The 23,471-nt window shown below is 50.7% G+C and overlaps 3 protein-coding genes across 8 annotated transcripts; all 3 read right to left on the bottom strand.

The window, feature by feature from the left end:
- Window positions 1-283: 283 nt before the first annotated feature.
- LOC148649559 (antizyme inhibitor 2-like) lies at window positions 284-22,691 on the bottom strand. 4 transcript variants are annotated; one of them, XM_088602391.1, is made up of 11 exons: window positions 7,281-7,354; window positions 6,418-6,508; window positions 6,046-6,143; window positions 5,723-5,896; window positions 4,749-4,921; window positions 3,949-4,083; window positions 3,327-3,492; window positions 2,995-3,157; window positions 1,908-2,008; window positions 1,160-1,371; window positions 284-814 (listed from the first exon to the last, which is right to left on the bottom strand). In XM_088602391.1, exons 3-11 carry the CDS (start codon window positions 6,139-6,141, stop codon window positions 757-759), a joined length of 1,278 nt encoding a protein of 425 aa, XP_088458517.1. In that variant the 5' UTR covers window positions 6,142-6,143; window positions 6,418-6,508; window positions 7,281-7,354; the 3' UTR covers window positions 284-756. The 4 variants fall into 4 exon arrangements, with proteins under 4 accessions (XP_088458517.1, XP_088458521.1, XP_088458519.1 ...); XM_088602395.1 differs by having other exon boundaries at window positions 1,160-1,368; XM_088602393.1 differs by lacking the exons at window positions 6,418-6,508; window positions 7,281-7,354 and adding an exon at window positions 22,575-22,691.
- On the bottom strand, window positions 8,296-9,094 carry LOC148649560 (ornithine decarboxylase-like). Its single transcript, XM_088604931.1, has 3 exons — window positions 9,014-9,094; window positions 8,658-8,755; window positions 8,296-8,508 (listed from the first exon to the last, which is right to left on the bottom strand). The coding sequence occupies exons 2-3, from the start codon at window positions 8,751-8,753 to the stop codon at window positions 8,299-8,301; spliced, it is 306 nt and encodes a 101-aa protein (XP_088461057.1). The 5' UTR covers window positions 8,754-8,755; window positions 9,014-9,094; the 3' UTR covers window positions 8,296-8,298.
- LOC148649558 (ornithine decarboxylase-like) lies at window positions 16,889-22,697 on the bottom strand. Of its 3 annotated transcripts, none has more exons than XM_088602386.1 (10): window positions 22,575-22,697; window positions 22,180-22,277; window positions 21,857-22,030; window positions 21,055-21,227; window positions 20,596-20,730; window positions 20,007-20,172; window positions 19,671-19,833; window positions 19,207-19,331; window positions 18,635-18,846; window positions 16,889-17,172 (listed from the first exon to the last, which is right to left on the bottom strand). In XM_088602386.1, exons 2-10 carry the CDS (start codon window positions 22,273-22,275, stop codon window positions 17,133-17,135), a joined length of 1,284 nt encoding a protein of 427 aa, XP_088458512.1. In that variant the 5' UTR covers window positions 22,276-22,277; window positions 22,575-22,697; the 3' UTR covers window positions 16,889-17,132. The 3 variants fall into 3 exon arrangements, with proteins under 3 accessions (XP_088458512.1, XP_088458513.1, XP_088458511.1); XM_088602387.1 differs by having other exon boundaries at window positions 22,659-22,694; XM_088602385.1 differs by lacking the exon at window positions 22,575-22,697 and having other exon boundaries at window positions 22,180-22,369.
- Window positions 22,698-23,471: the final 774 nt, after the last annotated feature.

The following is a 23,471-nucleotide window of genomic DNA, read 5'->3' as shown; positions in this document are numbered from 1 at the left end:
TGCACTGGGACTGTAGCTCCTATTGTAACAGGACTGTTCTACTGCACTGGGACTGTAGCTCCTATTGTAACAGACTGGTCTACTGCACTGGGACTGTAGCTCCTACTGTAACAGACTGGTCTACTGCACTGGGACTGTAGCTCCTATTGTAACAGGACTGTTCTACTGTACTGGGTCTTTCTGCATTTTGACAACATAATTTTCAGATATTGTTTAGACTATTATGGGTGAAAAACATGAGACCTTGGTATGAGAGGGTAACAGACCACAGCACGACTTCAGACAAGAGCCACAACCAGTTTTTATTTAGTACCAGGGTGGACAATAACAAGTTACATTTCAAATGCAGAGGGAAGACACAAACGATCTTGTGCCTGACTGGTAGGGACAAACGAATCTCCTAGGTAAACAGACCTGCATTTTAATTTTGATCACAAAGTAACAAGCCCTCTGACCACAGCCTCACCCTCTCCTGGCCTGAGCCACAGCTTCACTGTGCTTGACCACAGCCTCACCCTCACCAGGCCTGAGCCATGACTGCTGTGCTGGACCACACCTCCCTCTGCTTCTAGCTCAGCTTGCTGTCCTGCTGCAGCTGCCAAACCTAGGGGAGCCCACCCTCAGACAGACAGAAGAATGCAAATGAATGACAAGTGTGTAACGTCTCTTTCAGCCCCTGTTGAAGACACTGGAGACGAGCTGCTGTGTGTTTGTGTGGAACAGGGTCACGGGGTCACAGTCGCCTCATGGAGGACATCAGATCTCTGGGCTGCTCAGCTCCTCAGCGGCCAGCAGTCTTTTCTGAAGACACTTCCTGGAGGGGAAAGGAGAGAGGAGACAAACTCCGTCAGTGTGTCCAGCACCTCCTGGTGTCCCTGTGGTTCTGAGAGCTCTGCTGCCTCAGTGATGGAGCAGGGAGCAGGGATGTCGTGACCGGAGTCCCCAGGGGAGTCACAGCGGGCGGCTCAGGCCAGGAAGCAGCAGGCAGCTCTGCACACAGCCCGGCTGGGCGACCCTACTGGCTGTGGGAGTGAGGGGAGGCTGAATGGGGGCAGAGCTCCTCTCTCTTGTTCACTGCTAGTGCTCCTGAAGGCTCTGCAGTCCTCCCCACTGTGCTGTAGCCCCTGTGAGTGCCCAGTGCGGGGCTGCAGGGACTCACCACAGCAGTCTGGGCACCGTGTAGAGGACAGGGGGAGGGGCGAACCCGTTGAAGTGCGAGGCCATGGATATGGAGTAGGCCCCGTGGTCGAAGAACAGCAGCCAGTCTCCCAGCTCCAGCTCCGGCAGCAGCCAGTCGGTGCTCAGCAGGTCATAGGGACAGCAGGTGGGACCCCAGACAGTGGAGGGGTACAGGGGCCGGCCATCCTGCTGCTTCAGGGAGAGATCAGAGCACAGGGTCAGCAGTCTGAGCCCTGACCACTGCAGACACAATTATTCACACCCTGTGTCTGAGCCCAGGTTACTCTACAGAGGTGCAGACAGTAATAGAGGCTCTGTGTCTGAGCCCAGGTTATTCTACAGAGGTGCAGACAGTAATAGGGGCTCTGTGACTGAGCCCAGGTTATTCTATAGACGAGTATAATTCTACAGATCTGTAGGTGTTCTACAGATTGGTATATGTAGAATGGTGATTAAAGGTGGTTCTGATTCTACATGCTATCTGTTTGGCCATGTGGATCATCAGCTGCTCAATTTCCTCCCACCTCCCGGAAAACACGCAGGTTGGATGTGATTGGCTCATCTACAGTGTCTCTTTCTTTTCCAAGGGACTTCATGTTTTGGGGGATTGGTGCCAGTAAATCCGTGCTTGGCTCTGGATCTAGACAGAAGCAGGAATAGGAAGGTACAGCGGACTCCAGCTGTCCCAGGTGGGACGTCCTGTGAACGTGGCCGGGTGCCAGACTCACCGACAGCGGGCTGGGCTGGGCGTATTTGTCCTTCTCCAACCTGGTGAAGTTAAAGCTGCCAAAGAGCCCGTCGTTGATGTGGTAGACAAGATGCCTCTCGCCTGCAGAGAGAAGCTTCAGCTGTCAAACCAAAGACCTGAGCTGAGTCTGCAGAGACTGTTCACACCAGAGGACACTCAGTCACGAACACGGACTGAGATCCGTGTCGGGTCTTGTAGTAGACCCTATGCAATGCGGTAAGAGCTGGAGAAAACAGGAGCTGGTCTTTAAACAATAAAGCTAAGAGAGTACACCTGGAGAGCTTTAACAATCACAAGGACAATAATGGAAGCAGTGGAGCGCCCTCTAGGGAGGGATCCCGGGCGTGACACACTCAGCCTCAGCATCTCCTGTCTCCTGGGTATTGTTCCAACCTGGGTAGTCAATCAGACTTTTAATCTTAAGAGTTTCTACATTAGATATATACAGGTTTTTCTTAACTTCTTTTAGGACTGATTCTACAGGTCAAAGCCTTAAATAAAGCCACAGCGAATTACAAAATCTACTTATGAAACAAAACACCTATGAGAAGCATTACAGTAAAGAAGCTAATTAAATAATTAGACCAACAATGAAACTGAGATTCTGTCTGGAATAAAAACCGAAGACTTCTGTTCTATATCTCTGTGATATATTTTATCTATTTGACAAAAGCTTTGCCTCAAACCCCAGGAACGATTTGAACCATGCTTCCCAGTACCTCCTGGAAAATGTAGTTTTCTCCACTCTACGTCTGCATAGTCTTCTCAGTTCACAAACAAAACAACACGTTTCCCTCAGCCTGTCAATGTGGGATACCCCCTTCAGACTAAAGAGACTCAGTTCCTTCAGCCTGTCAGAGGACATATTAGGATGTAGGACATTCTCTGAAACCCCAATTATTTTAACCCTGAAGTTAACATCACTGAAACACCTCTCAGGGCTCTGTGCTCTGGAGCTGTTACACTTTCAGAGCACATTTAACCTGGAGAAACAGGTTTGCAGTTTGAGCTCCTGTCCTGACTGCTGCCATGATGATGCAGGGAGGTTGCCCCCTGGGAACACCCACCCTCTGTGCCCCCCAGACAGGGGGCGGCCTCCTTCTTCCCGATCACGCTGGCCGCCAGAGTGAAGGCCGATGTCACGTAGTACCGGCCTGGCTCGGCGATGACCTCCACCCCACTGCCTGCTGGGAAGTGGAGCTCCAGGGCTGTGTTGATCACCACAGCAAGCTGAGGAGGAAGGAGGGAACACAGAGCACTGATTCCTGAAGGCTGCTGGAGACCCATGGGTGCTGCAGATCAGACTGTACTGCGGTGTCTCTGGTCTCTGTGCTGTACAGGACCATCTCAGTGTGGCTCAGGACTGACCCACTGCAGTGCAGCAGTGTTGAGTCCCTACCTCCTCCAGAGTGACCCCTGTGTGGTCAGTCCCAGGGAAGCCACCCCCGATGTCCAGCAGTGTCATGCTGTGTCCCAGCTGCTGTCCCAGAGTGAAGACGGAGCGGGCGTCTGCCATGGCCAGGCTGAAGGCCTCTGGGTCCTGGCAGCCACTGCCCACGTGGAAGCTGGTGATCAGACACAGCACACAGAGACACAGAGTAGTGGCACTGTCACAGGGCTCTGGCACTGACAATGGACACAGACACTGGACACTGGGCTCTGGTACTGGGCATGCACACTGGACACTGAACATTAACACTGGACACTGGGCTCTGGTACTGGGCATGAACACTGGACACTAGTAATTAAAACTGGACACCAGGCTCTGTTACTGAACATTAACACTGGACAGTGGGCTCTGACACTAGTAATTAACTCTGGACACTGAGCATTAACACTGGACACTGGGCTCTGACACTAGTAATTAACTCTGGACACTGAGCATTAACAATGGACACTGGACTCTGTTGCTGGGCATTAACATTGAAATGACTGACGAACAGTACAACAAACCTGACTGAGGTTAAATTCAGGTTGAACATCTATTATTTTTCCAGGAAAAACAACTCGACCCTCCTCACCTGACCCCGATGACCTCCACTCCCAGCTCTCTGGCCAGCTCCAGCAGGTGACCACACTCCCCCAGTGGTGCCCCAGATTTCTCACTCAGTCTGTACATGGATGTGGAGTCGTCAGTGGCTATCCGCAACAGCAGCCTGGACAGAGGACAGGGGTCACACAGGGCAGGACTCTGGAGCCCAGGTCAGGGGACATCAGGTGAGAGAGGGGCTGTATACAGGTGTGACTCTTTCCCTGTACTCACTGTGCTCAGGAGACCTGTCCCCTGTACTCACTGTGCTCAGGAGGCCCGTCCCCTGTACTCACTGTGCTCAGGAGGCCTGTCCCCTGTACTCACTGTGCTCAGGAGACCTGTCCCCTGTACTCACTGTGCTCAGGAGGCCCGTCCCCTGTACTCACTGTGCTCAGGAGGCCTGTCCCCTGTACTCACTGTGCTCAGGAGGCCTGTCCCCTGTACTCACTGTGCTCAGGAGGCCCGTCCCCTGTACTCACTGTGCTCAGGAGGCCTGTCCCCTGTACTCACTGTGCTCAGGAGGCCTGTCCCCTGTACTCACTGTGCTCAGGAGACCTGTCCCCTGTACTCACTGTGCTCAGGAGGCCCGTCCCCTGTACTCACTGTGCTCAGGAGGCCTGTCCCCTGTACTCACTGTGCTCAGGAGGCCTGTCCCCTGTACTCACTGTGCTCAGGAGGCCCGTCCCCTGTACTCACTGTGCTCAGGAGGCCCGTCCCCTGTACTCACTGTGCCCAGGAGGCCTGTCCCCTGTACTCACTGTGCTCAGGAGGCCTGTCCCCTGTACTCACTGTGCGCGGGGGTGGTGCAGGGCGGCCTGTCTCAGCTCCTCCTGGCTGTCGAAGGTGGCCAGCTGGACATCGTGCTTTGCGGCGAACTGCAGGTGCGAGAGCTGCTTGCAGGGCTGGGCGAACACAATCCTGTGGGCCGGCACCCCCAGGGCCAGAACCAGCTGCATCTCCCCCTGAGACACACGCAGGACAGCGGAGCTGAGCGCAGCCACACACACAGCTGGCCTGCGGGCTGGGGGAGGACGGCCCCCACATGAGAGCAGAGCTGCACTGGCGTCAGGACAGACAGGGCCTCACAGACGCCCGCCTGGGTCCTGTGTACAGATCCTCAGTCTCACAGCTTGACTGTGACAGTGCTTGTCATTCATTTAAAACTAGAACTGCTTCAGGTGCAGTTTGTGTGTAAACACAGAACCTGAAGCAAATCTAGTTTAATTATCTCTCCCACTCCTGGCTGTGCAGCCAAATTAACCCAAATCAGGTCATTGAAAAAACAGCTGCTGTGTTGTTCTAAATAAGCCTGCAGCTAGAATGATCTGGAGTTTATAATCCTGTCAAACAGGACAGTCCTGCCAGTAACTCAGTATCTTAGCATACCAGTAACCCAGTCCTCCAGTTTCTCCCAATTCCCAGACCCCCAGATCCCCAGTTCTGTCCCCTAGACCTCCAGGACCCCCCAGTCCCCTCACACCTCCATCCCCCAATCTCCCCGGTTTCCCCAGTCTCCCCAGTCCCCCAGTCCCCCAGTCTCCCAGTCTCCCAGTCCCCCAAGTCCCCCCAGTCCCCCCAGTCTCATAGTCTACCAGTTCCCACAGTCACCACTGTCTCCCAGGTCCCCCAGTCCCTCCCAGTCCCCCCCAGTCCCCCAGTCCCCCAAGTCCCCCCAGCCCCCCCAGCCCCCCCAGTCCCTCAGTCTCCCAGTCCCCCAGTCCCTCCCAGTTCCCCCAGTCTCCCAGTCCCCAGTCCCCAGTTACCTGGCTGGCGCAGTCAAAGCCGGCCCCCAGCTGTGCCAGTGTCCACAGCACTCCCGGGCTGCTGTTGCACTTGACGGCGTAGAAGGGGCGCACGCGGGGCAGGGCAGCGTGCCAGCGCTGGTGTTGGAGCACCACCTCGCCCAGGTCTGCCACCAGGAAGGCGTCTTGCCGCCCCTGGGCAGAGAGACAGGGAGCCTCTGATCGCACACGGGGAGCAGCATCACCCGGCACCCCGACACACAGACGGACACAGTCGACACGCTAGCAGCACAGCAATCAGACAGAACCAAACGACTCAGGCGGTCCTGTCAGGAGCCTCTCACCATGCGGGACCTCTCCTCTGTCTCCCTCTCCAGCCAGTCCTGGGAGCTCTGCCCCTCCTGCAGCACGGCCAGCTGGAATCTGCCCTCCACGTCCATCTCTGAGAGAGGAAGAGGAATACAAGGGTGAGGAAGGACAGAGGCTCCAGTTGTCATCAGCTTCAGGACTTTTATATAGTGCCTTGACCCAATCTTGACCCCTTGACAACCTGCCAAGTCAATTAAGTTTGACTAAACTGAGTGATCGATTTTTATTTACAAAACACGTCTTGTGTAATTCCAGTACTGACACAAATCCCAAAGGGAATGTGATTTTCCTTTAACATGCTGAGACCTGAAAACAAGAACATTGTGTCTTCTGCTAAACTGCCTCACCTCAGCTTGAGGTCCTCCCACACAGAGTTGTGTACAGTATCACAGAGTCAGAACAGTGGACGAACACCTTGAGCAAGGAGATCAGACAGTACTGTAGAGAAGAGGAGTTTATTGTTATATGTGCATGTACATTGGAATTCTTGTTTGTACCGATCTCTCAAGACTCACAGTACAGCAGACACAGTACGACGTAGACGGTACCTTAGAAACATCATAAATAACAACAACCAGAGTCACTCAGTCAAGGGACAAAACACAGAGTCTGTTCTTAAGCACATGCACTCACAGAGGCACAACCACACAAAGATAAACACACACGAGCACACAGAGAAACACACACACAATGACAGAAATAGACACAAACACAGAGAAATTCACACACTGAGACAAACACAAACCGACACTCACGCAAAGAGACATTCATACACACACAGAGACACATACACACTGACATTCACACAAAGAAACACACATACTGACACTCACACAGAGAAAGAAACACAAACTCACACAATGAAACAGACTCACACACTGACAATCATACAGAGAAACACAGACACACAAAATGACTCAAAAAAGAGACACACTGAGAAGGAGACAGACACTGAGACAAACACACACTGACTCACACAGAGTGACACAGATACCAATGTTTTAAATGACAAATTCATTTGTATCATTTTGAACCTGACAGAGATAGAAAGATACACAGACTGACAGAGAGACAGACAGATACACAGGTTGACATAGAGACACAGAGACAGTCAGGCACACAAACCGATAAAGAGACAGACAGGAGCTCCAGGAACACTCAGGTGTTTTCGTGTTGAAGCTCAGCTGTGTTGTGGGTGAAAGTATCTCACCTGCTGCGCCCTGCTGTCCTCAGTGACCGAAGGAGTTTCCCTCACTGCCTGTGTCAGGGTGGGACTGTGGGCTACTTATACTGTCCCTGGAGCCTTGGAGAGTATGCAAGAGTAATTAACTGGGAGGGGATATCTCTCCAGCTCAGAGAGTTCAAGTTTGTCTTAAATTGAAAATGTTTCACAAGACATGTCAGCAGCAGATTGTGTGACAGTAAGATTGGATTTAGTGAAACCTCCCAGCCCGATCCCAGCAGATCTGTGCAAAAGATCAAGCCGATTCCATCTGCCATGTCTCCTTGGTCTCAGAGACATGTAACTTCCAAGTATTTTGGTTGAATTGGTTCACAGCATCTTCAGCATCCCTACCTGCCCTACAAGCAAACTGAAATGGCTCACACTGGTCCTGTACCTTTACCATATTCTCGCTTTTTCACTGCTCTAATGTTTTCCGAACCTGTGAGGTGACGGCTACTGCTCTATAATCATTGAGTGAACTAGGAGGTTTGGATTTTGCCTCTGGAACCAGAGCTGATCAGAATTGGAAAATGAAGGGAAAATGCCACACAGCTGGCTGGCACACCTTTTCAATACTCAACTCAATAGAATCAGGACCCAGACTCTTCCTCTCCTTAAAATCATCAGCATTAATAGCACAATCAGAGATCGTGCCTCTAAAAACATTGAGCTCACTAGTAATATCATGTACGTCACACTTGACTGGCTCATCACAGATAAAATTGATAGATCAGCAAAGGCATCTGACCGTCTTCCTGTGCTGATGCTCCTGCCTCTTCTTATACACATCCCCACCACTGACTTCTGCCATGCAGAGCATCAATTACCTTTACTCATTCCACCCTGAACTTTATCTTTGTACCTAATTTAGAGAACATAACCGGTTGAAGAAGGCTAAGAAATGTCCCCTCAGACCCCCAGTCTCCCAAACCCCTCAGTCTCTTCAGTCCCCCAGCCTCCCCCGTTCCCTCATACCCCCAGTCTCCCCAATCCCCTCAGTCTCTCAAGTCTCCCCAGTCCTCCCAGTGTCCCCAGTTACCTGGCTGGCGCAGTCAAAGCCGGCCCCCAGCTGTGCCAGTGTCCACAGCACTCCCGGGCTGCTGTTGCACTTGACGGCGTAGAAGGGGTGCACACGGGGCAGGGCAGCGTGCCAGCGCTGGTGTTGGAGCACCACCTCGCCCAGGTCTGCCACCAGGAAGGCGTCCTGCCGCCCCTGGGCAGAGAGACAGGGAGCCTCTGATCGCACACGGGGAGCAGCATCACCCGGCACCCCGACACACAGACGGACACAGTCGACACGCTAGCAGCACAGCAATCAGACAGAACCAAACGACTCAGGCGGTCCTGTCAGGAGCCTCTCACCATGCGGGACCTCTCCTCTGTCTCCCTCTCCAGCCAGTCCTGGGAGCTCTGCCCCTCCTGCAGCACTGCCAGCTGGAATCTGCCCTCCACGTCCATCTCTGAGAGAGGAAGAGGAAGGACAGGGGTGAGGAAGGACAGAGGCTCCAGTTGTCATCAGCTTCAGGACTTTTATATAACACCTTGACACAGCTCTCTGAATCAAATACAGACAAAGAGACATACAGTGAAACCAACAGATATTCAGATAGAGAATCAGACAGTGAGACAGAGGGAGACAGTAAGACAGACCGTGAGAAGGACAGAGACAGATGCACAAACAGAGAGACAGGGAGACAAAGACAGTCAGGCACACAAACCGATAAAGAGACAGTCAGGAGCTCCAGGAACACTCTGGTGTTTTCGTGTTGAAGCTCAGCTGTGTTGTGGGTGAAAGTCTCTAACCTGCGCCCTGCTGTCCTCAGCGACCGAAGGAGTTTCCCTTACTGCCTGTGTCAGGGTGGGACTGTGGGCTACTTATACTGTCCCTGGAGCCTTGGAGAGTGTGCAAGAGTAATTAACTGGGAGGGGCTATCTCTCCAGCTCGGAGAGTTTGTGTGTCTCAATTTAATATTCAAATAGAGAGAATGGAGGAAACCTTCATGTGTTTGGTTGGTGGTTAAGGTGTTGGAGGTCCTTATGTAGTAATTTCTTATCCTCAGCCCTGTACACAGAGGACCAATAACCTGAGGGCTTGTCTAGAGGTGTTTGTGTAGATACAGAACCCTGCTGGTCATTTGTTTCTTTTTGCAAAAAGTTACAGATTCATCAGGATATTAATTTGAGAGACATCTTCATGGTACAGTAGTTTCTCCCTGAGGGTCAGCAGGTCAGGACACTGTCCAGCTGCTGTCCAGTCACAGTGGCTGCTGTGTCACCTACAGTGGTCAGCTATGCCGACACCTGCATGTACCCAGAGTGACCAACTGTGCTCAGTGACCTAGCAAGTTAAAACGTTGAGGGATTTAATCTTTCAGAGGCTTTTATACAGCTGTCTGTGGACCTTTACTTGTTTCAGGTCTGTTGTTTTATCTAAGACTGTCTAGGTCTGGAGGGTCAATTAGTCTGTGAGGTGCAGTCCTGGTCCTGCAGGGTCAGTTTGTCTGTGCAGGGGGTCCAGTCCTGGTTCTGGAGGGCTTTTCCACTGCACTGGAACTGTAGCCCCTATTGTAACAGACTGTTCTACTGCACTGGGACTGTAGCTCCTATTGTAACAGACTGTTCTACTGCACTGGGACTGTAGCTCCTATTGTAACAGACTGTTCTACTGCACTGGGACTGTAGCCCCTATTGTAACAGGACTGGTCTACTGCACTGGGACTGTAGCTCCTATTGTAACAGGACTGTTCTACTGTACTGGGACTGTAGCTCCTATTGAAACAGACTGGTCTACTGCACTGGGACTGTAGCTCCTATTGTAACAGACTGTTCTACTGCACTGGGACTGTAGCTCCTATTGTAACAGACTGTTCTACTGCACTGGGACTGTAGCCCCTATTGTAACGAGCAGACTCTGCGCTCGCGCCTCTTGGCCTACCACTCCCAGACCGCCCCGCTGGTGCAGTACTACCACGCACGGCAGATCCACACCGCCGTGGACGCCTCGCAGTCCCCCCACGTCGTCTACGCCAGCATCCTCGCCGCCTTCTCCCACGCCACCTGTAAAGACCTGGTGCTCTTCGTCTAGCGCTCCCCGTCACCCTCCTCCTCCTCTCTCTCCCTCTTCTGTCACACTCCTCCTCTCTCTCTCTCCCTCTCACGTCACCCTCCTCTTCCTCTCTCTCCCGTCACCCTACTCCTCCTCTCTCTCCCTGCCCCATCAACCTCCTTCTCCTCTCTCTCTCCCTCTCCCTGCCCCGTCACCCTCCCCCTCCTCTCTCTCCCTCTCCCTGTCCCATCACCCTCCTCCTCTTGCAGATTCAAATTTCAGATTCAAAGAGCTTGGCACAGCCGAATAATGACACTGCTGCCAAAGCGTATACAATTAACACACAGCAAAAACACTGGACATTTACATACAACACATAAAACATTATTGAGAGACAGACACACTGTTCCTCAGGCTGGGACAGGAGATCACACACTGTATTATTATTATTGAGAGACAGACTCAATGTCTGTTCCTCAGGCTGGGACAGGAGATCACACAATGTATTATTATTATTATTATTATTATTATTATTATTATTATTATTATTATTATTATTATTGAGAGACAGACTCACTGTCTGTTCCTCAAACTGGGACAGGAGGTCACACACTGTATTATTATTGAGAGACAGGCTCACTGTCTGTTCCTCAGGCTGGGACAGGAGATCACACACTGTATTATTATTATTGAGAGACAGGCTCACTGTCTGTTCCTCAAACTGGGACAGGAGGTCACACACTGTATTATTATTGAGAGACAGGCTCACTGTCTGTTCCTCAGGCTGGGACAGGAGATCACACACTGTATTATTATTATTGAGAGACAGGCTCACTGTCTGTTCCTCAGACATGGACAGGAGATCACACACTGTATTAGTTTTATTGAGAGAAAGGCTCACTGTCTGTTCCTCAGGCTGGGACAGGAGATCACACACTGTATTATTAATATTGAGAGACAGGCTCACTGTGTTCCTCAAGCTGGGACAGGAGATCACACACTGTATTATTTTTATTGAGAGACAGGCTCACTCTCTGCTCCTCAGGCTGGGACAGATGATCACATGCTGTATTATTATTATTGAGAGACAGGCTCACTATCTGTTCCTCAGGCTGGGACAGGAGATCACACACTGTATTATTATAATTAAGAGACAGGCTCACTGTCTGTTCCTCAGGCTGGGACAGGAGATCACACACTGTATTATTTTTATTGAGAGACAGACTCACTCTCTGCTCCTCAGGCTGGGACAGATGATCACATGCTGTATTATTATTATTGAGAGACAGGCCCACTGTCTGTTCCTCAGACTGGGACAGGAGATCACACACTGTATTATTATTATTGAGAGACAGACTCACTGTCTGTTCCTCAGGCTGGGACAGGAGATCACACACTGTATTATTATTATTGAGAGACAAGCTCACTGTCTGTTCCTCAGACTTGGACAGGAGATCACACACTGTATTAGTTTTATTGAGAGAAAGGCTCACTGTCTGTTCCTCAGGCTGGGACAGGAGATCACACACTGTATTATTATTATTGAGAGACAGACTCACTATCTGTTCCTCAGGCTGGGACAGGAGATCACACACTGTATTATTATAATTAAGAGACAGGCTCACTGTCTGTTCCTCAAGCTGGGACAGGAGATCACACACTGTATTATTTTTATTGAGAGACAGGCTCACTCTCTGCTCCTCAGGCTGGGACAGATGATCACATGCTGTATTATTATTATTGAGAGACAGGCTCACTGTCTGTTCCTCAGACTTGGACAGGAGATCACACACTGTATTAGTTTTATTGAGAGAAAGGCTCACTGTCTGTTCCTCAGGCTGGGACAGGAGATCACACACTGTATTATTAATATTGAGAGACAGGCTCACTGTGTTCCTCAAGCTGGGACAGGAGATCACACACTGTATTATTTTTATTGAGAGACAGGCTCACTCTCTGCTCCTCAGGCTGGGACAGATGATCACATGCTGTATTATTATTATTGAGAGACAGGCTCACTATTTGTTCCCCAGGCTGGGACAGGAGATCACACACTGTATTATTATAATTAAGAGACAGGCTCACTGTCTGTTCCTCAGGCTGGGACAGGAGATCACACACTGTATAATTTTTATTGAGAGACAGACTCACTCTCTGCTCCTCAGGCTGGAACAGATGATCACATGCTGTATTATTATTATTGAGAGACAGGCCCACTGTCTGTTCCTCAGACTGGGACAGGAGATCACACACTGTATTATTATTATTGAGAGACAGACTCACTGTCTGTTCCTCAGGCTGGGACAGGAGATCACACACTGTATTATTATTATTGAGAGACAAGCTCACTGTCTGTTCCTCAGACTTGGACAGGAGATCACACACTGTATTAGTTTTATTGAGAGAAAGGCTCACTGTTCCTCAGGCTGGGACAGGAGATCACACACTGTATTATTATTATTGAGAGACAGGCTCACTGTCTGTTCCTCAAACTGGGACAGGAGATCACACACTGTATTATTATAATTAAGAGACAGGCTCACTGTCTGTTCCTCAAGCTGGGACAGGAGATCACCCACTGTATTATTTTTATTGAGAGACAGGCTCACTCTCTGCTCCTCAGGCTGGGACAGATGATCACATGCTGTATTATTATTATTGAGAGACAGGCTCACTATCTGTTCCTCAGGCTGGGACAGGAGATCACACATTGTATTATTATAATTAAGAGACAGGCTCACTGTCTGTTCCTCAGGCTGGGACAGGAGATCACACACTGTATTATTTTTATTGAGAGACAGACTCACTCTCTGCTCCTCAGGCTGGGACAGATGATCACATGCTGTATTATTATTATTGAGAGACAGGCCCACTGTCTGTTCCTCAGACTGGGACAGGAGATCACACACTGTATTATTATTATTGAGAGACAGACTCACTGTCTGTTCCTCAGGCTGGGACAGGAGATCACACACTGTATTATTATTATTGAGAGACAAGCTCACTGTCTGTTCCTCAGACTTGGACAGGAGATCACACACTGTATTAGTTTTATTGAGAGAAAGGCTCACTGTCTGTTCCTCAGGCTGGGACAGGAGATCACACACTGTATTATTATTATTGAGAGACAGACTCACTATCTGTTCCCCAGGCTGGGACAGGAGATCACACACTGTATTATTATAATTAAGAGACAGGCTCACTGTCTGTTCCTCAAGCTGGGACAGGAGATCACACACTGTATTATTTTTATTGAGAGACAGGCTCACTCTCTGCTCCTCAGGCTGGGACAGATGATCACATGCTGTATTATTATTATTGAGAGACAGGCTCACTATCTGTTCCTCAGGCTGGGACAGGAGATCACACACTGTATTATTATAATTAAGAGACAGGCTCACTGTCTGTTCCTCAGGCTGGGACAGGAGATCACACACTGTATTATTTTTATTGAGAGACAGACTCACTCTCTGCTCCTCAGGCTGGGACAGATGATCACATGCTGTATTATTATTATTGAGAGACAGGCCCACTGTCTGTTCCTCAGACTGGGACAGGAGATCACACACTGTATTATTATTATTGAGAGACAGACTCACTGTCTGTTCCTCAGGCTGGGACAGGAGATCACACACTGTATTATTATTATTGAGAGACAAGCTCACTGTCTGTTCCTCAGACTTGGACAGGAGATCACACACTGTATTAGTTTTATTGAGAGAAAGGCTCACTGTTCCTCAGGCTGGGACAGGAGATCACACACTGTATTATTATTATTGAGAGACAGGCTCACTGTCTGTTCCTCAAACTGGGACAGGAGATCACACACTGTATTATTATAATTAAGAGACAGGCTCACTGTCTGTTCCTCAAGCTGGGACAGGAGATCACCCACTGTATTATTTTTATTGAGAGACAGGCTCACTCTCTGCTCCTCAGGCTGGGACAGATGATCACATGCTGTATTATTATTATTGAGAGACAGGCTCACTATCTGTTCCTCAGGCTGGGACAGGAGATCACACATTGTATTATTATAATTAAGAGACAGGCTCACTGTCTGTTCCTCAGGCTGGGACAGGAGATCACACACTGTATTATTTTTATTGAGAGACAGACTCACTCTCTGCTCCTCAGGCTGGGACAGATGATCACATGCTTTATTATTATTATTGAGAGACAGGCCCACTGTCTGTTCCTCAGACTTGGACAGGAGATCACACACTGTATTAGTTTTATTGAGAGAAAGGCTCACTGTCTGTTCCTCAGGCTGGGACAGATGATCACATGCTTTATTATTATTATTGAGAGACAAGCTCACTGTCTGTTCCTCAGACTTGGACAGGAGATCACACACTGTATTAGTTTTATTGAGAGAAAGGCTCACTGTCTGTTCCTCAGGCTGGGACAGGAGATCACACACTGTATTATTATTATTGAGAGACAGACTCACTATCTGTTCCCCAGGCTGGGACAGGAGATCACACACTGTATTATTATAATTAAGAGACAGGCTCACTGTCTGTTCCTCAAGCTGGGACAGGAGATCACACACTGTATTATTTTTATTGAGAGACAGGCTCACTCTCTGCTCCTCAGGCTGGGACAGATGATCACATGCTGTATTATTATTATTGAGAGACAGGCTCACTATCTGTTCCTCAGGCTGGGACAGGAGATCACACACTGTATTATTATAATTAAGAGACAGGCTCACTGTCTGTTCCTCAGGCTGGGACAGGAGATCACACACTGTATTATTTTTATTGAGAGACAGACTCACTCTCTGCTCCTCAGGCTGGGACAGATGATCACATGCTGTATTATTATTATTGAGAGACAGGCCCACTGTCTGTTCCTCAGACTGGGACAGGAGATCACACACTGTATTATTATTATTGAGAGACAGACTCACTGTCTGTTCCTCAGGCTGGGACAGGAGATCACACACTGTATTATTATTATTGAGAGACAAGCTCACTGTCTGTTCCTCAGACTTGGACAGGAGATCACACACTGTATTAGTTTTATTGAGAGAAAGGCTCACTGTTCCTCAGGCTGGGACAGGAGATCACACACTGTATTATTATTATTGAGAGACAGGCTCACTGTCTGTTCCTCAAACTGGGACAGGAGATCACACACTGTATTATTATAATTAAGAGACAGGCTCACTGTCTGTTCCTCAAGCTGGGACAGGAGATCACCCACTGTATTATTTTTATTGAGAGACAGGCTCACTCTCTGCTCCTCAGGCTGGGACAGATGATCACATGCTGTATTATTATTATTGAGAGACAGGCTCACTATCTGTTCCTCAGGCTGGGACAGGAGATCACACATTGTATTATTATAATTAAGAGACAGGCTCACTGTCTGTTCCTCAGGCTGGGACAGGAGATCACACACTGTATTATTTTTATTGAGAGACAGACTCACTCTCTGCTCCTCAGGCTGGGACAGATGATCACATGCTTTATTATTATTATTGAGAGACAGGCCCACTGTCTGTTCCTCAGACTGGGACAGGAGATCACACACTGTATTATTATTATTGAGAGACAGACTCACTGTCTGTTCCTCAGGCTGGGACAGGAGATCACACACTGTATTATTATTATTGAGAGACAAGCTCACTGTGTTCCTCAGGCTGGGACAGGAGATCACACACTGTATTATTATTATTGAGAGACAGACTCACTATCTGTTCCTCAGACTGGGACAGGAGATCATACACTGTATTATTATTATTGAGAGACAGACTCACTGTCTGTTCCTCAGGCTGGGACAGGAGATCACACACTGTATTATTATTATTGAGAGACAGGCTCACTGTCTGTTCCTCAGACTGGGACAGGAGATCACACACTGTATTATTATTATTGAGAGACAGGCTCACTATCTGTTCCTCAGGCTGGGACAGGAGATCACACACTGTATTATTATTATTGAGAGACAGGCTCACTGTCTGTTCCTCAGCCTGGGACAGGAGATCACACACTGTATTATTATTGAGAGACAGGCTCACTGTCTGTTCCTCAGCCTGGGACAGGAGATCACACACTGTATTATTATTGAGAGATAGCCTCACTGTCTGTTCCTCAGGCTAGGACAGGAGATCACACACTGTATTATTATTATTGAGAGACAGGCTCACTGTCTGTTCCTCAGGCTAGGACAGGAGATCACACACTGGACTAAAGCCCTTTTGGAGTTCCACCTCCAGTAGGATTGGAAGGTGATTGTGGCAATTGTGGGAATTCTGGAATGATGTGTGTTATTTTGGGGAAGAATGTTTGACCAATCTCAAAGTATTTCTCACGGTGCAGCAGAAAGTGCATCTCGATCCCTGCCTCTGTCTCTCTGTCCATGTGGTCATGAGGGATCGACCAGTACCTCCTGTCACCTCTCCCTGCCTGTCTGGTTCCACTCTCTGTCTTTCCTGGGTCTGTGACCTCCTCTGCTTCTCTGCTCCCCCTCCCAGCATCCATGAACCAAGCCTCTCTCCCAGCTGAACACAAAGTGATCACCAAGGCAGCACCAAGAATTTTACGTCAGTAAGAATTTTAATCTTGTGCAGCACCCGTCATGAGACATGATCTCAGGGCACTTTACTGTGAAAGAACACACAGACTAACACAGCAAACTGAACAGAATCAAGAGCTCCATTTGAAGATTTGAACATCTTGCAGTGCAGGCTAGACTGAAGCTGCAGTGTCTGTGTGCAGGAGAGCACTGTGCACGATGTCCACAGTCGATCTCAACCGGGTACAAGCTCCAGGACTGCGGGCTCATGGGTTACGCTCTTCCCCAGCTTTCTGCAGGTATTCCCTGGAAATAAAAGAACGGGATTAGAACACGAGCAGGACCCCACTGGGCAGAAGACCCCCTCTGGACACATTCCAATGATCCTCACTGTGCTCAGGACGCCTGTCTCCTGTACTCACTGTGCTGAAGAGGCCTGTCCCCTGTGCTCACTGTGCTCAGGAGACCCAACCCCTGTCACGATTATAGTCCCCCCTCCTTAAGGGTGCTCCAGCCTTTTCACTTCAGACTTCATTCTCTGCACCTGTTTCCTATTCCCAGCCCACCTTAAAAGCCAGGCGCTGACGCTCATCCGGGCTCTGCATCTGATTTCCATATCGTGCGAGTCCGGGACCTGGAAGCGCCCGGTCCCGGTCCCGGTCCGCCGGTTCCGACCCGGCCTTCGTGGTTTTTAACTTCGTGTTTTGATGGATCTCCTGGTTTTGGACTTTCTCGTGTGTTTTTGGATACTCTTAGGATTACTCTTTGGGATTGTTCGCCTCGGCCACACCTCCCCCGTGCACCAGCGCACCTTGGACACGCCCCCCTGTCTTCAGCCCCGTTTTCCTGCATGACGTTTCCCTAGTGTTTCCCCACTCCGTCTCCTGTGCTCACTGTGCTGAAGAGGCCTGTCTCCTGTACTCAGGAGACCCATCCCCTGTACTCACTGTGCTCAGGAGGCCTGGCCAAATTACCCCCTGGCCCTCACCAATCATGGCCTCCTAATAATCCCCCTCTCTGAACTGGCTTCATCACTCTGCTCTCCTCCCCACTGAGAGCTGGTGTGTGGGGGGCAGACTGGCGCACTATGGCTGCTGTCGCATCATCCAGGTGGGGCTGCACTCTGGTGGTGCTGGAGGGGATCCCCATTACCTGTAAAGAGCTTTGGGTGGGGTGTCCAGAAAAGCGCTATATAAGTGTAAGCTATTATTATTATAACATTCTATGTGTTGTATGTCTTATGTAAATATACAATGATGTATTTGTATTATAAATGTATGTACATGTTGTATTGATTGTATATGAACAAGTTTATTCCATGATGAAAATAGAAGAAAGGAAACAACGTTTTAGCTGTGGGGCCTTCTTCAGGTGTCCCAAACCTACATTTGTGCAAAATTTTTGAGAAAACATTAAATACAAAAATGCTTTATTTCGTGTGGGAATAATGTGTGTTTTTGTCCTGAGTCATTGTGGGATAAAGCTGCTCTTCCCATCATCAGAGGTAAACCCACAGCGCATGCAGAGGTGGCAGGAAGGCCCAAGTCCTTCAATGGACACAGGGGGGCGCATGCTGGCTTCCATCTCTGCAGCTCTTGCCTGCACACAGATAAGGTGGTGGGGCTGTAATAACTCTGCACTGCAAACAGCACCCCTGCTCCCAGCTCACAGGGCTGACAACACTCCACACAGCTGACCCCACCCCAGAAGAGCTCTCTCACTTGAGAAGAGGCTTGCCTCAGTATCCCAGCAGGAGTGCCGAACTCACCAGCAGGCTGGACTGATGATGTGAAGGACGCTGGGGAGGTCGAAGCCACAGAACCGCGAGGCGCAGGAGAGCGAGTAGGCACCTCGGTCTCTGAACAGCAGCCAGGCTCCCAGCTCCAGCTCCGGCAGCAGCCAGCCCTCTCCCAGCAGGTCCAAAGAGTCACAGGTGGGACCCCAGACAGTGGAGGGGTGCAGGGCTCGGCCTGCCCAGGGCTGACAGGAAACACACACTGCGTTCAGCAGAGCTGAGGAGTGTGAGAGTGTGCAAGTATGTGAACTTGTGTGTATGTTAAAATGGGTGTGTAAGTGGGTGAAAATGTGCCAGTGTGTGTGAGTGTGCGTGTGTTAGCGTTCAGCACAGATACATCCCTCTGCACAATTAGAGCAGCCAGAAGCAGGCATCGCAGGAACTCTGTCTCTTCACGCCTGAAGGAAGGACAGTTTGTTCATGTGGTCCAGATCCTCACCAGTCCTGTGTCTGTTCAAGGCAGCCCCAGCGCTGGCTGGAGACAGAGCTCAGGGGCTCTTGGGGACGGAAGGAGGACGAGCTGCCAGCCCTGGTTGTACACTCACCGCGGACGGCTGGGGCTCCACGCGCTGGACTAGATCGTGCACTAGGCAGCTCAGGGAGCCGTAGAGCCCATCGTTCAGGTAGTACATCATCCTCTTCTCCCCTGGGGTCAGGACCGGACAGGAGCCTGATGCCCAAACAGACACCAAGCACGTTTGAAAGCGCCGGAGAACTGCCGGCAATACCTGACATTTTCTGAGATCTGCTCAGAGCCCTCTAGGCCATATTTTGGGAAAGACTTTAAACTCTAATTTAGTTTCCTTCCTCAATGTCCTGAGACAGAATGCACTGGACTGCCTGCCTTGCTGGAGACAAGCACCTCCTCTGCTCCTCTGCTCACACACCTGTGGAGAGGAACACAGCCCACAGTGGTGCGGAACTGAGCTTGGATTGTGACCCCTCACATGGACTCCAGCTGCTCGTTCCCTGCTGGGAAGTAGAAATCTAACCCTCTGGACAGGCTCACCCATAGCGGACTCTGGGCTTGGGGAGACCTCCTTCTTCCCGGTCACGCTGGCCGCCAGAGTGAAGGCCGATGTCACGTAGTACCGGCCTGGCTCGGAGATGACCTCCACCCCACTGCCTGCTGGGAAGTGGAGCTCCAGGGCTGTGTTGATCACCACAGCAAGCTGAGGAGGAAGGAGGGAACACAGAGCACTGATTCCTGAAGGCTGCTGGAGACCCATGGGCCCTGCAGATCATACTGTACTGCGGTGTCTCTGGTCTCTGTGCTGTACAGGACCACCTCAGTGTGGCTCAGGACTGACCCACTGCAGTGCAGCAGTGTTGAGTCTGTCCCTACCTCCTCCAGAGTGACCCCTGTGTGGTCAGTCCCAGGGAAGCCGCCCCCGATGTCCAGCAGTGTCATGCTGTGTCCCAGCTGCTGTCCCAGAGTGAAGACGGAGCGGGCGTCTGCCATGGCCAGGCTGAAGGCCTCTGGGTCCTGGCAGCCACTGCCCACGTGGAAGCTGGTGATCAGACACAGCACACAGAGACACAGAATAGTGGCACTGTCACAGGGCTCTGGCACTGACAGTGGACACAGACACTGGACACTGGGCTCTGGTACTGGGCATGCACACTGGACACTGAACATTAACACTGGGCACTGGGCTCTGACACTAGTAATTAACTCTGGACACTGAGCATTAACACTGGACAGTGGGCTCTGACACTAGTAATTAACTCTGGACACTGAGCATTAACACTGGACACTGGGCTCTGACACTAGTAATTAACTCTGGACACTGAGCATTAACACTGGACACTTGACTCTGTTACTGGGCATTAACATTGAAATGACTGACGAACAGTACAACAAACCTGACTGAGGTTAAATTCAGGTTGAACATCTATTATTTTTCCAGGAAAAACAACTCGACCCTCCTCACCTGACCCCGATGACCTCCACTCCCAGCTCTCTGGCCAGCTCCAGCAGGTGACCACACTCCCCCAGTGGTGCCCCATATTTCACACTCAGTCTGTACATGGATGTGGAGTTGTCAGTGGCTATCCGCAACAGCAGCCTGGACAGAGGACAGGGGTCACACAGGGCAGGACTCTGGAGCCCAGGTCAGTGGACATCAGGTGAGAGAGGGGCTGTATACAGGTGTGACTCTTTCCCTGTACTCACTGTGCTCAGGAGACCCGTCCCCTGTACTCACTGTGCTCAGGAAGTCCATCCCCTGTACTCACTGTGCCCAGGAGGCCTGTCCCCTGTACTCACTGTGCCCAGGAGGCCTGTCCCCTGTACTCACTGTGCTCAGGAGGCCTGTCCCCTGTACTCACTGTGCCCAGGAGGCCTGTCCCCTGTACTCACTGTGCTCAGGAGGCCTGTCCCCTGTACTCACTGTGCGCGGGGGTGGTGCAGGGCGGCCTGTCTCAGCTCCTCCTGGCTGTCGAAGGTGGCCAGCTGGACATCGTGCTTTGCGGCGAACTGCAGGTGCGAGAGCTGCTTGCAGGGCTGGGCGAACACAATCCTGTGGGCCGGCACCCCCAGGGCCAGAACCAGCTGCATCTCCCCCTGAGACACACGCAGGACAGCGGAGCTGAGCGCAGCCACACACACAGCTGGCCTGCGGGCTGGGGGAGGACGGCCCCCACATGAGAGCAGAGCTGCACTGGCGTCAGGACAGACAGGGCCTCACAGACGCCCGCCTGGGTCCTGTGTACAGATCCTCAGTCTCACAGCTTGACTGTGACAGTGCTTGTCATTCATTTAAAACTAGAACTGCTTCAGGTGCAGTTTGTGTGTAAACACAGAACCTGAAGCAAATCTAGTTTAAATATCTCAACCACTCCTGGCTGTGCAGCCAAATCAGGTCACTAAAAAACAGTTCTTGTGTTGTTCTAAATAAGCCTGCAGCTAGAATGATCTGGAGTTTCAAATCCTGTCAAACAGGACAGTCCTGCCACTCCTGCAGATAAACTATACTATACTATAGTAGCTTAGCATACCAGTAACCCAGTCCTCCAGTTTCTCCCAATTCCCAGACCCCCAGATCCCCAGTACTGTCCCCTAGACCTCCCAGACCTCCCAGTCCCACCAGACCCCTCAAACCCGTGTCCCCAGTCTCCTCAATCCCTCAAGTCTCCCCAGTCCTCCCAGTCTCATAGTCTCCCAGTCCCTCCCAGTCCCCAGTCCCCAGTTACCTGGCTGGCGCAGTCAAAGCCGGCCCCCAGCTGTGCCAGTGTCCACAGCACTCCCGGGCTGCTGTTGCACTTGACGGCGTAGAAGGGGCGCACGCGGGGCAGGGCAGCGTGCCAGCGCTGGTGTTGGAGCACCACCTCGCCCAGGTCTGCCACCAGGAAGGCGTCCTGCCGCCCCTGGGCAGAGAGACAGGGAGCCTCTGATCGCACACGGGGAGCAGCATCACCCAGCACCCCGACACACAGACGGACACAGTCGACACGCTAGCAGCACAGCAATCAGACAGAACCAAACGACTCAGGCGGTCCTGTCAGGAGCCTCTCACCATGCGGGACCTCTCCTCTGTCTCCCTCTCCAGCCAGTCCTGGGAGCTCTGCCCCTCCTGCAGCACTGCCAGCTGGAATCTGCCCTCCACGTCCATCTCTGAGAGAGGAAGAGGAGGACAGGGGTGAGGAAGGACAGAGGCTCCAGTTGTCATCAGCTTCAGGACTTTTATATAACACCTTGACACAGCTCTCTGAATCAAATACAGACAGAGAGACAGACAGTGAAACCAACAGATATTCAGATAGAGAGACAGACAATGAGACGCAGACAGAGACAGAGACAGATACACAGACAAAGAGACAGAGGGAGACAGTAAGACAGACCGTGAGAAGGACAGAGACAGATGCACAAACAGAGACAGACAGGGAGACGGAGACAGTCAGGCACACAAACCGATAAAGAGACAGATAGGAGCTCCAGGAACACTCAGGTGTTTTCGTGTTGATCTCAGCTGTGTTGTGGGTGAAAGTCTCTCACCTGCGCTCTGCTGTCCTCAGTGACCGAAGGAGTTTCCCTCACTGCCTGTGTCAGGGTGGGACTATGGGCTACTTATACTGTCCCTGGAGCCTTGGAGAGTATGCAGGAGTAATTAACTGGGAGGTGATATCTCTCCAGCTCAGAGAGTTTGTGTGTCTAAATTTAATATTCAAATATAGAGAATGGAGAAAACCTTAATGTGTTTGGTTGGTGGTTAAGGTGTTGGAGGTCCTTATGTAGTAATTTCTTATCCTCAGCCCTGTACACAGAGGAACAATAACCTGAGGGCTTGTCTAGAGGTGTTTGTATAGATACAGAACCCTGCTGGTCATTTGTTTCTTTTTGCAAAAAGTTACTGATTCATCAGGATATTAATTTGAGAGACATCTTCATGGTACAGTAGTTTCTCCCTGAGGGTCAGCAGGTCAGGACACTGTCCAGCTGCTGTCCAGTCACAGTGGCTGCTGTGTCACCTACAGTGGTCAGCTATGCCGACACCTGCATGTACCCAGAGTGACCAACTGTGCTCAGTGACCTAGCAAGTTAAAACGTTGAGGGATTTAATCTTTCAGAGGCTTTTATACAGCTGTCTGTGGACCTTTACTTGTTTCAGGTCTGTTGTTTTATCTAAGACTGTCTAGGTCTGGAGGGTCAATTAGTCTGTGAGGTGCAGTCCTGGTCCTGCAGGGTCAGTTTGTCTGTGCAGGGGGTCCAGTCCTGGTTCTGGAAGACTTTTCAACTGCACTGGGACTGTAGCCCCTATTGTAACAGGACTGGTCTACTGCACTGGGACTGTAGCTCCTATTGTAACAG

This window comes from Lepisosteus platostomus, chromosome 13, assembly GCF_059453375.1.
Source record: "Lepisosteus platostomus isolate fLepPlt1 chromosome 13, fLepPlt1.hap1, whole genome shotgun sequence".
Lineage (NCBI taxonomy): Eukaryota > Metazoa > Chordata > Actinopteri > Semionotiformes > Lepisosteidae > Lepisosteus > Lepisosteus platostomus.
The sequence above is the reverse complement of the archived record's forward strand: the minus strand, read 5'-3'. Positions and strand labels throughout refer to the sequence as shown.

Coding starts and splice junctions, on each gene's coding strand:
- LOC148649560 (XM_088604931.1), bottom strand. CDS start 8,753: ATGGACGTGGAGGGCAGATTCCAGCTGGCAGTGCTGCAGGAGGGGCAG. Junction 8,509..8,657: donor CAGAGGAGAGGTCCCGCATG/GTGAGAGGCTCC, acceptor CTCTCTGCCCAG/GGGCGGCAGGACGCCTTCCT.
- LOC148649559 (XM_088602393.1), bottom strand. CDS start 6,141: ATGGACGTGGAGGGCAGATTCCAGCTGGCCGTGCTGCAGGAGGGGCAG. Junction 5,897..6,045: donor CAGAGGAGAGGTCCCGCATG/GTGAGAGGCTCC, acceptor CTCTCTGCCCAG/GGGCGGCAAGACGCCTTCCT. Junction 3,493..3,948: donor GTGGAGGTCATCGGGGTCAG/GTGAGGAGGGTC, acceptor TCTGATCACCAG/CTTCCACGTGGGCAGTGGCT.
- LOC148649558 (XM_088602385.1), bottom strand. CDS start 22,332: ATGACAACTGGAGCCTCTGTCCTTCCTCACCCCTGTCCTCCTCTTCCT. Junction 20,731..21,054: donor CTGCACCACCCCCGCGCACA/GTGAGTACAGGG, acceptor TCCTCTGTCCAG/GCTGCTGTTGCGGATAGCCA. Junction 17,173..18,634: donor ATCATCAGTCCAGCCTGCTG/GTGAGTTCGGCA, acceptor TTTTATTTCCAG/GGAATACCTGCAGAAAGCTG.